Consider the following 10976-nt stretch of genomic DNA (forward strand, 5'->3'; position numbering starts at 1 on the left):
CTGCTGTACTCACATGTCAGTGTCTTGCTCGGCCATCATCAGAGAGGCTTCCTCCTGCAGCAGATGGGAATACAGAGACCCACAGCTGGACAGTGTGCAGAGACAGACCTTGGAACACACAGCTCTAAGTGAGATGTCTCTACCAAATCATCCCCTCAGAGCTAAGGGGACCCTACAGAAAGGGCAGGAGTGGGGGAGACAGAGGACGCCAGGAGAACAAGGCCCTTGAAAACAACTGAGCAAAGCTCACAGGCACTCAGGCTGAAGCAGGAGGCACACGGGGCCCCGGTTTATGCTACAGCTTTCTGTCTAGGACTTGCATAGGACTCCTGAGTGTGGGAACAAGTGGGTCTCTGATTCTTTTGCCTTCTCTTGGGGTTCTTTTATTTTTTTTTTCTGTTGGCTTGGCTTGTCCTACTTAGATATGATGATTTTGTTTTACCTTAACATATTTTATTTTGTTAAAAGAAAAATTCTAATAAAAAACATAATGTGACATTAGCTGCTTTCTTGGGGATAAAAAAGAAAATGGTTCCTCAATAGCTGAGGGAGCTCGGCAGGAGGGAAAGACTCTAAGGGGCACTGGGTAGCTAGCAGGGCCTAGAGAGGGGCTTTGGAACACAGCCTCAGTGAGAAAGCCTCAAGATGGTCCCTACTGTCTGTGGGACCCACACTAGCTCTGAGGGAGTGCCCAGGCCAGGTGGAGAACCTATAGCAATACAAGACAGCATCTGGCACCAGAAAAGACAGAGGGACACACTGTAGGGCCTGGTACCAGTCCAAGGGCCCCAGGAGGAAGGACTGGCACTGGCAGCAAGCAGACAAGCTGAAGGCTATGGGCTTGGTGTGCGATTTGGTTTTCTCTACAATCCCCTCCAGAATGTTACATTCACTTTTTAGTCATGAGCTGAGGCTCTACTAGTGGAGCAGAAGCCAGATGAGCCAACAGCCAGGCTGCAAGCTGTATCTCCCTCATCAGCCAGGGAAGCAACCCCCTCTGCTCACAGTGGCTCCGGCTCCGCACCTGAACATGTTATGAGCCCCTCACCTTGCTCTCCGGTTAGTTTTTGTACTCATGCCCTACTTCCCTGGTAAATCTGTTCCCTCGCTATAAAAAGAGACAGAGAGCAACCCACAGTCACCTCCTCCTGATGTTCAGGGCTCTTCCCAGAAGGAAGAGCTTCAAATGCCCCGAGAGCCTGTGTCAGTCTCTAACCTTGGCTCTTGGCGAGGCATAGGGCCTTATAGACCTTACTTGCCCCACCGCGCCCCACAGCCAGCTGCACTTCTCCAATGCACGCTGTAAATGCCACATTTATTTGTCAGAGGCTCTCAAGCCTCTAGTAAGCACAGACTAGCAGGGCTCTCCCACATGCTGCCCTGAGCCAGCTCCTCAAGCATGCACGATGAAGCTGGTGGACAAGACCAGGTGTCCTCGGGAGCAGGCCCCCTGAAGAAACAACTCTCCTCTGTCCACGCCCTCCCCTCCTAGCCTGCTCTGGCTTGTCAATAGAAAAGAGGGGCAGCCTGGCTCCACTGCAGCAACCCCTTCTTGGGGGGCTGCCCTCCCCACTTTTCCCTACTCTCTGATCTCCCTGGATGTCAGAGCCATGATCCATGTGCTCTGGTCCTTCCCATGGGTGACATACAGGCTGCTCCTGTGCCTCTTGTCTGTCCAGTCAAGTTACCAGCTGGGCAGGGCAGGCCGGGCTCCGTCTTCACTCCGTAGCAAGCTCAGGACTAAGCACTTGGCCGGGGATCGATGGAGCACAGGCCTGTCCAGAGAACCACACAGGTTCAAGTGCAGGACAGCTGACTCAGCACTGACCAGCAACAGTTGTCTCCCAGCCTTCTGGGCTCCTGGCTGGGCTGGAAACACCTTCAGGTTTCAATTTTCTGCAGCCCAGACCAATGCCTCCTATCCCAAGAGGCTTCTCTGGCTTGGCACCAGGTTCACGGTTAGGTCATGGGTGGACAACCAACACTGCTACTTCAAGGCCCTAAGGACAGCCTCCAGCTTCATGACCACAGCTAGGTCACCCTTCACCTTCAGCCGCCCACTCATGTAGGCCCCCAGGGGCCGCAGTTCCCTGCAGAGCAAGGCCTGCAGGTCCGCCTCAGCCATCTCCACCACCACATCAGGGATGCCATCAGGTGCTCCATGTCCCACTCTGCCTTGTCCTGTGGGGAGGTAGCACTGGCATCAGTAAGAGGATACTATGTGGGGAAGAGAGGTAGCACATCCCACTGGGAACAGCAAGCGCTGGTTAGCTCAAGTTCTAGAGCTGGGGGTGTGGCCTAGACTCAACCCCACCCTCCAGACATACAGTTGGAGTAGGCAGGCTCTAATACAGTGGCTTCAGACTTTACTGACTGTAACTGCTTGTTGCTTCTGTTTGCAAATTTATGAAGAGAATGATAATCTTGACAAGTAGGGCGCTCAGTGTAGAGCCTGGGATGCAGCAGGCCTGCTGTGTGTGAGGCTCCTGGCTACCCGACTGAACTGTTCTGCCAATCACAGAGAAACCAAAGCCCCAGCTGTCATTATGGGTTCATTCCAATCAGGTGGGAGGAGCAGCGGATGGTCTTTAAAGGACCAAGGGAGAGGGCACCAGCATCTGAGTGGGAAGGGAAGGATGGAGGGGATGGCCACACCTGCAGTGAGGTCCAGGAAGTAGATACTCTGGGTGCCGCTAGGCAAGATGACGTTGAACTGATAGCAGGCCCCAACCTGGCTAACCAGTGCCTCTGACAGGAAGGGTTGCAGGGCAGTGAGAAGGCCCTCAGCCACGGGCTGCTTTGAGCTGGGCTCATCCCCAGCCCCGGCATGAGAGGCAGGCGGCTCCACTTCACTTATCATTTCCAAGGTGTCTACTGGGTCGGGAGGGAGACAGAACAGGTCAGTGTACTGCGAAGGTCGGCATCACCCCGCCCCTTTGTGAAGCTGCTTCTTCCAGTCCCTCATGCTCTGTACAGGTGTATCCTCTCCTAAGCTGCTTCTAGGTTCCCAGCCAACATCCCCAGCCACGTCAAAGCAACTCTGGCCTGCAGCACCACCTCCTTCCAGCTCATGCAGGACTACAGCTTCTTCCCAGAGGTACTAGGGCCTCTACACACTTGCACACTTGGGCTCTTCTCCAGGCCCCCCCACTCCAGTCAGCAAAAGGGACTAGAAGAAAAACTGCTATTAAGATAGCGGGTGAGCACTCGACTCCTTACCTGGTCCTGGGGATGGAGCACCTCCTACCACTGAGCTCATGCTTCCCCCCAGCAAGTGGAAGGCCAGCTGCTGGAGGGTGCTGTCCAGGTTGGGCACAGGGGGGCTGTCTTGGGGTGGCTGCAGCACAGCCTCCACCGCCAGCTCTACACGGTCTACCTCCAGGCCCCAAGCTCTGGTCACATCATTGATCTCCAGCTGAGGGCGGTGACGGAAGAGATGGGAGTCATTTGATAAGGCTTCCCTGAACATCTCTGGACAACTCACTATAGCCACATATGGACATGGATGGAGGTCCCATATCCATACTGGAGAAGCTCCCAGATGGGAATCCAGCAAGAAAAGCCAGCTGCATGATTAGACAAGAGCTGAGTCGGGGAGGGAGGTGTGAACTCTAAGTAGAAGCAGAGGAGACCTTCTCAGCAAACCCCAAATGGAAGAGTCTAGAAAGTTCCACTTAGATTCTCAAATATGGAGTGGGCACTGATAAGAACTCAGGGTTCCAGGCAGCCTCTTCCTGCTCTGCTGGATTTGCTCACAGGTGACAAGGAATCCCAGAGAGGAGTTTATAGACAGGAGGAGGCCAACCAAGCAGACTCCCTTTTGGAAAAGGTACTCTTGGTGCTGTGTAGGCACTGCGCTGAGGGTTGGGAGTGGAGGAGTGGTTTCATACTGCAGGTGAGAGATGAGGGGGGCTTGGCAGGGGTGTGGTGAGGTGAGGGGTTGTGGCAGGGGGTATGGTGAGGGGGGTTAGGAGGGCTGGACAGGGGTGTGGTGAAGAGATTAGGAGGGCTGGACAGGGGTGTGGTTAGGGGATTAGGAGGGCTTGGCAGGGGTGTGGTGAGGGGATTAGAAGGGCTGGGCATGGGTGTGGTGAGGGGATTAGGGGTCTGGGCAGGGTGTGGTGAGGGGATTAGGGGTCTGGGCAGGGTGTGGTGAGGGGATTAGGGGTCTGGGCAGGGTGTGGTGAGGGGATTAGGGGTCTGGGCAGGGTGTGGTGAGGGGATTAGGGGTCTGGGCAGGGTGTGGTGAGGGGATTAGGGGTCTGGGCAGGGTGTGGTGAGGGGATTAGGGGTCTGGGCAGGGTGTGGTGAGGGGATTAGAAGGGCTGGGCATGGGTGTGGTGAGGGGATTAGGGGTCTGGGCAGGGTGTGGTGAGGGGATTAGGGGTCTGGGCAGGGTGTGGTGAGGGGATTAGGGGTCTGGGCAGGGGTGTGGAGAGGGGACGAGGAGGGCTGGGGGGCAGTGGTAAGACAGAAGCAGAAGGAGGCCTGCCTTGCAAACCCTGCCAGGTCCCAGCAGGCACAGGAGAGGGAAACAGACTGTGCAATGCATACGGATGGCCCAGGGGTGGGGAAGGCAGGCTCCTGGGGTCATGATGGCATTATGTAGAGAGGACATGCAAGGGACGAAGGGGAGGGATAACAACTATTCTCGTACTGTTAGCTCAAGGTGTCTGTGGATGGTTTTGTAAGTTTCCAAAGGATAAAGGGGAGCAGGGTGCACAAACATAAGACTGGAGCATACTGCTGTGAGCCCTGGAGCTCTGCCCGGAGGCGGGAGGCAGAAAGAAATGAGAAGGTCCACGAAAGAATCCTGGACTCTGTAGGGCAGGAGATCACGCAGGGCTGGGGGCTGTGAGGGGCTCTGGTGGAAAGATCCAAAGGAGACTGTAGCTACTAGGTGCAATAGGGGAAGGGCTGAGAAACACCTACTGGTCAGACCAGAAAGAGGTCACTGGTGACAGCCAGAGCTATCGCCTAAATCTGAGCGAAGTTCACACTAAGGATGGAGGGAGAGGAACAGAACCTTCTGGAAGGAAGTGAAGAAGGGATGAGAGCTTGAAGAAGGAACCCTTGGGAGAGAGATGGGATCAGACAGGGCCCAGTATAGGGAAGAGCCTCCAGCAGGGAAGCAGGAGGCACAGTGAAGCAGAGATGCAGAGGGTATGAAGGTTCTGCCTGCAGTCTCTCCTGAGAGTAAAGAGGCAGGGTGGGCAGAGAGCAAGGGGTGGGGGCCGCAGGAGGGCAGTGGAGGGTTAAGAAGCTGTTGGCCAAAATGCAACTGGGGAAGAGGCCGAGAAGTAGCAGTTAAGGAAGAGGTGGGAGGGGAGTTCACAACCCTGCAGAGGGGAAAGGGAAGTGGAAAATGCACACTTGTTTGAACAGGACTGGAGAGACACAAGGCAGCTCCAGAGAGTTCCTTTGAGCTCGACTCTACCAGGAGATGTAGACAGGCTCTGGGCAATGGACCCTAAGAGACTCTCACATCTGACATGAACTTCTTCCAAACTGCCCCTCTCATGTCAAAGCAGTACAACTTTAAGATCAATCTTATCTTCCCAAAGATGAATTATAACAGGATGTGCTTGCATGAAGAAAGTCTGGTAGCAGCGTACTACCTGAGTTGTGTAAAATGAACACTGCATTGTGGGTAGGAGCAGATGGTCTAGTTCTGGCCCAGAAGTGCCCTTTACCATGAATGGTTCTCAGAACCAACTGGAATAATTTCTGGGCCTTAATGCCCCTCCTCTATTAAAACAGCAAATACTGGCCTCTCACAGTGAAAATGAGAAGCTGAGATGCTGTTGGGCAGGTACAAGTACTCTGTAAGCCATAAAATGCTGCGCTAGAATGTTTGTCTAGCATGCCCACAGCCCTGGGTTCCATCCTCAACTGACATTGCCACAAAACAATCAAACAACCACTGTGCGATGAGGGCCGCTGTTTGGTAGGAATTTCATCCTGCCCCAGTTGGGGGTCGTGGTGATGTTGGGCAAACACTAGGCCACACAGGAGGAGAAGAAGCACAAGTTGGGTATGGGAGGGACAGACCACTGCACATGTAATAGACAGGAAAGAAGACAAATTCTAGTGTACATAATTTTTCATACATGTAGAGCTGGAGACAGGAGACAGACTCAGGAGCCCCGAGTCTCTGTTCTGTTCTAAACAAGAAGATAAGCTCTAAATGAAAATGCTTGTGCAGGAGTCCTAAGCACGTGGCTGCACCCAGAGAGCCCTGCTCCCCTCACCCACCAGATCAGAAACTGCAGAGGGCCCAAGGTGCAGGGCTGTGGTCACAGAAGCAGTGGAGGGGAAAGCCTCAGCAGCCAGAGGCAGGGCCAAGGATTTCCACTAGGGCACTTCTTTTCAGGACACGTGTGCTCGAGTGTGGGCCCCGGGTCACCTCTGCCCCTCCACGTGGGGCCTCACCCAATTCTTTTCAGGTGGTAATAATGTTGGGACATATAGTGAGCCAAGACCCAGAGTAACTCTGTCCTTGTTCAAAGTGAGCTGGCAGAGAGGGCCAGGCCCCGCTGCCAGACCCAGAGTAGCACCTCGTGAGAAGCCACGTACCAGGAGTTGGTCACCAATCTTGAGCCTCTCCATCTGGATCTCTTGCAGCGGCCTCCTGAGTAGGGCCTTGGTCATGGCATTGTGGGCGGTCATTCGAGTAGCTGTGTTTAAGTCCTTCACAGCCATCACGGAGAGCACTGGGTCCCAGATGCGAAACTGGACATCAGCTCCCACAGATAACACAGCCCCATCCTTAGAGGCCAACTGTTTTAGAAGACCATGATAGAGATAACATTAAAAGGGGCAGGGGCTACTGGGGGGGAAGTCAAACTCACTGAGACTACCCAACTTAACCCACTTGCCTGGCAGCTAGCTCCTCAAAGACTAAATGGTATCTCCAAGAAAGTGGAGTCAGGTGTGGCTCAAAGCCCAGGTATACCCCAAATTCACCATGCATGACCACATTCACTCTGTGCAGGGCAGCTGAGAAGCCCCTCACCTTGCAAGGAGGAACATTGAAGGCTCGGGTTCTCAGATCCACCCTCTGGAAGGAGTCAATGAAGGGCAGGAGAAGAACCATGCCAGGGCCCTGGGGGGTTCGGATCCGGCCCAGTCGAAACACGATCATCCTCTCATAGGTGGGTACGATCTGTTCATGATGGCAAAAGAAAGGGTTTGGAAGTGGTTCGCCTAGGCTGGCCAATGTCAATTGCCAGACCCCCCTCTGCCCTCCTCACTTCACCCTGCCAGTCTAATTAATATTCTTGGTGTGTAGGGTATGTGTGAAGGCCAGAAGCAAACCTGGACCACTTCCTATTTTCCTTTTTCTCTGTCATGAGGTGGTACACGGTAATGCTCTGCTCAAACACACTGGGTCAAGACAGAAAGGACGGACACTCCTGAAGCTGAGGGCCAAAGTGAGCCCACCTCTCAACTGTCTCCAGTGGCTATGCTATCACAGTGACAAAAAGACCACGATACTTAGCTGTGCTTAGACGAGAGAGCCAAGGCTCGCAGACATGCTCGGTGATCATACAGTCCCTCGAAGGAAAGGGCCATGGTCTGAATGCTGTTCTCAGTAACAGGCCATGTCTTAATCAGCACTAGTACTGACTTGACCCAGAGAAACTTTACCTCTGTGTCCTGAAGCTAATCATGACTCATTCTGGGAACTGTTTGCTTTTGGATTCGTTGGGGAAAAGGCTTGGCTGCTCTAACAAATGCCCCGAGCAAACAGCTTCACCACCTTCAGATCCCTGGAGACCCTCAAGAAATAGTTAAATCTAAATTGAGAACTAAAGGCAAGAGAACCCTACATCCATGGTCATAGGGCATTTGTTTCCGTGGCACTGGGGAAGTAGGATTTGAGTTCAACTCAGTGCTCCCTTCTAGACCACACAAACTCAGAGGCTTTCTAGAGACATCACTGCGAAGACCATGCAAAGAGAAAGGCCTGCCTGGGCTTCACCAGGAGCTGCCAGGGGTGGAACTCAACTACAGCGGTACCTCCATCCTTTCCCATAAGTACCACCACTTCTGTAAAATGAGGCCTGAGCTCCCAGGGCAAGCTGTGTGCTTTTCTTTCAAATGGACCTGAGCGAAAGGGAGGATGACTTGGCAAAGTCATGTGTCTAGATTCCAGGCCTCAGAAAACTCATTTCTCCTCCTTACTAGCTCCCAAGGTGATTCTGGTTAAGTCTGGCCCTCAGTTTATTCATGTTAAGGATGGGAACTGTCCTGGTTTCTCTTGTAGTTGTCATAAACACTATGAGCAAAGAAATGTGGGGAGAAGAGTTTATTTGACATATAGGCTACAGACTTTCACTGAGGGAAGCTAAAGCAGGAAACTGGGGGCAGAACTGAAGCTGAGACCTTGGGGAATAACGGAATGACGGTTACTGGCTTTCCCCGCCTCCCCTGCTTGCTCAACTAACTCAGGCCCAACTATCTAGGGATGGTGTCACAGGGGACTGGGCCCTCCTACACTATTCAGCAATCAAAATGCCCCCAAAGACAAGGCCACTGACCCATTTGATGGAGGTAATAATCCCTCAATCGAGGTTTCCTCTTCATAGGCATGTCAAGTTGAGAACTTGACATCATCAGCCTTCAGAAATTGAACAACCCAGCCTTGCTTGTTTCACAGAGCTGTGATAACATTTAGAGGCAAGGGGCCAAATATGGGGAACCCAGTCATCAAAACCCAAAGCTTTCACTGTGTCTCCCAACTCCCCAACAGCATTCAGTCAGCCTTACCTTCAGAGCAAACCAGCCAGAAATGGGGAAGGTGAGCAGCAGCAGCAAGAACCCCAGGAAACTGATGAAGCCATGGCAGAGACAGGAGGGCCAGCTCTCAGGTGCATCTGGGGACAAAAGAGCAGAAGCAACCACAGACTACCAGCTGGGCCTGACAGGGCCACTTCAAGTACAGTGTCCCCAGAGTCTGGGGTCATGTGTATGTTTTGCCTGCCTTCTGCTTCAGAGGCTTCCCGAAGCTAGTTAGGGACCACACATCATAACTAACTGATCTCAAGTGCAACACCCCACACAAGACTTTACTCTCCTAGGTAAGAGCCAGTGAATCTGCGAACACAATCCGTGTGATTTTTGCTGGACAGAGCAGGGATCGGCCACCCCTTGTCTAATGTGTATTGCCCACCCAAACCTGGAAGAGAACACTTATGCTGGTGGAACTAACGCTGCGGGTGCTAACACATTCCTCTTCTACCAAAAGCATGCTTTCGTGAGATCCTTATGGGGGAAAAGACCTCCGCTAAAAAGGATGAAATAGTCATTGTTCATCAACAAGAGTCACAGTGAGAATGAAGTATCTTACTTCCACTTTAATTCCCTAAAAAGATTAATGTATATTTCAATTCAAGCTGTTTGGAGGGAAGAGCTGGGCAGATGCGGCTAAGAACAAAGATTCTAACCCCTGGAGAACCAAGAATCGAGAATGGGTATTGAGCAGACAGCCACAGAATCTAGGGTGAGCTTGCTGTCTGCTCACCTCCCAGCCCTAGACAAGGTGAAAAGAGACTGTTCTATCCTTCAGGGAGCCCCTGCCTGCAGGGCTTTCTAAATTCTGAACTCTGGCCTCTTCAGGAATAGACTCTTTGGCCAGCAGCAGTCCTAAGAACAGGAGGCAGAATACTGGAATTTCATTCATCAATGGCAAATCATTCAATGTGTTATCAATACAGGAGAACCACAGAGGGCCCAAATTCTCAAGGTCAGGCCAAAGAAGCCACAGAAGGCTCTGGAGCAAGAAAGAGGCAAAGCTTGCAGGCCTGCCTTTTTGTTCTGTGCATCTTCACCAGTACACAGGAGACATCTGGTCCCTGCGCTGCTACCCTTGGGTGATTCTTTTTCCATTTCTCTGCAGGTGTTTTTAGGCTGCTTGTGGCCTCCTCTGCCTAGAGTTCTGTTTTCTTTCTATGCATGATGGGCTATCCTGAAAATATGAACGTGAAAAGCTGAGATTCGGGAAGATGGGGCTACGCTGGTTCCGAAGCTGCAGCTGGTGGCCCTAGAGGGGACAAAGCAGCAGCATCCCAACGCCTGGTCTGACACCCTCTCCACATCCTATTCCCTTCATGCTCCCTCCTCCTATAGGCAGGGAGGACAGGTCTGGGGGTACCGGCCAGTCCCTTTGCGGTCCGCAGTGCTGCTGGGCAGCCACTCACCGGCCCCCGGCCCCACGCCGGCCGGCTCTGGGGACAAGCACCCCTTTTGCGAACCCAGAAAGCCGAAACTTGACTGCTGGAAACGATCAAAATCCCCTAAGGGCAGAGCCCGGTAGCCGGACCTGCCGAACATGACTTCTGACCGGGTACACGCCCAGTGCCTCCACCGGGCGCCGGCCCTGCCCAGCCCGCGTCAGCCCCGCCCCGCCTCGCCTCGCCTCGCCTCCACCGCTTCCGGCTTCACTTGCGTCGCCAAGGACAGTGGTTGCGCAGCAGCAGGAAGCTGACCGGGTCCGCACCTGCCGTACTACAGCGCCCCCTGTGCTGGGAGGACCGAACTGCTGTCGCTGTTTGGGGGCATGGCCTTGGTGCTAAACTAGAGCTTCTTGAGGGGTCCCAGCCACCTCTTTTCTGATCTTTTACCTGGCCTTAAGAAAGGAGGAGAGGAAGTTTGGTTTAAAAAAGCTTTACAGGAGCCTTTTCTCCAGAATCAAGGAAATGTCATCTGCCTTACAATACTCCTCCAAACTCAACACACTGACAAATGTGTTTTTACTCCGATTTGGGCTTTTTCCTGGGCATAATTGGCAAATTGATCTTGTTTTGTTTCCCCACAGCCCAAAAGACAGAGCCTGTCATACTGAGCGCTGTATTTATTTGTTTAGTGATGGCAGATCTGAGTCACTGTGGACAAGGTGAAGTCAAAAGGCCTGAACTTTGGTATGAAATAGAAATTCCACGTTCAGACACCTCAGGAAGCATGGCAGTGTGTGG

At 52.9% G+C, this 10976-nt stretch overlaps 1 protein-coding gene across 2 annotated transcripts; it reads right to left on the reverse strand.

Moving 5' to 3' along the window:
- Window positions 1-1296: 1296 nt before the first annotated feature.
- Stoml1 (stomatin like 1) lies at window positions 1297-10420 on the reverse strand. Of its 2 annotated transcripts, none has more exons than XM_041679715.1 (7): window positions 10203-10420; window positions 8773-8879; window positions 7016-7165; window positions 6577-6780; window positions 3220-3415; window positions 2656-2871; window positions 1297-2181 (listed from the first exon to the last, which is right to left on the reverse strand). In XM_041679715.1, exons 1-7 carry the CDS (start codon window positions 10333-10335, stop codon window positions 1988-1990), a joined length of 1200 nt encoding a protein of 399 aa, XP_041535649.1. In that variant the 5' UTR covers window positions 10336-10420; the 3' UTR covers window positions 1297-1987. The 2 variants fall into 2 exon arrangements, with proteins under 2 accessions (XP_041535649.1, XP_041535648.1); XM_041679714.1 differs by having other exon boundaries at window positions 2656-2874.
- Window positions 10421-10976: the final 556 nt, after the last annotated feature.

The sequence above is a fragment of the Microtus oregoni genome, unplaced genomic scaffold, assembly GCF_018167655.1.
Source record: "Microtus oregoni isolate MIOR12 unplaced genomic scaffold, Mior012 000032F_ref0000030, whole genome shotgun sequence".
NCBI lineage: Eukaryota > Metazoa > Chordata > Mammalia > Rodentia > Cricetidae > Microtus > Microtus oregoni.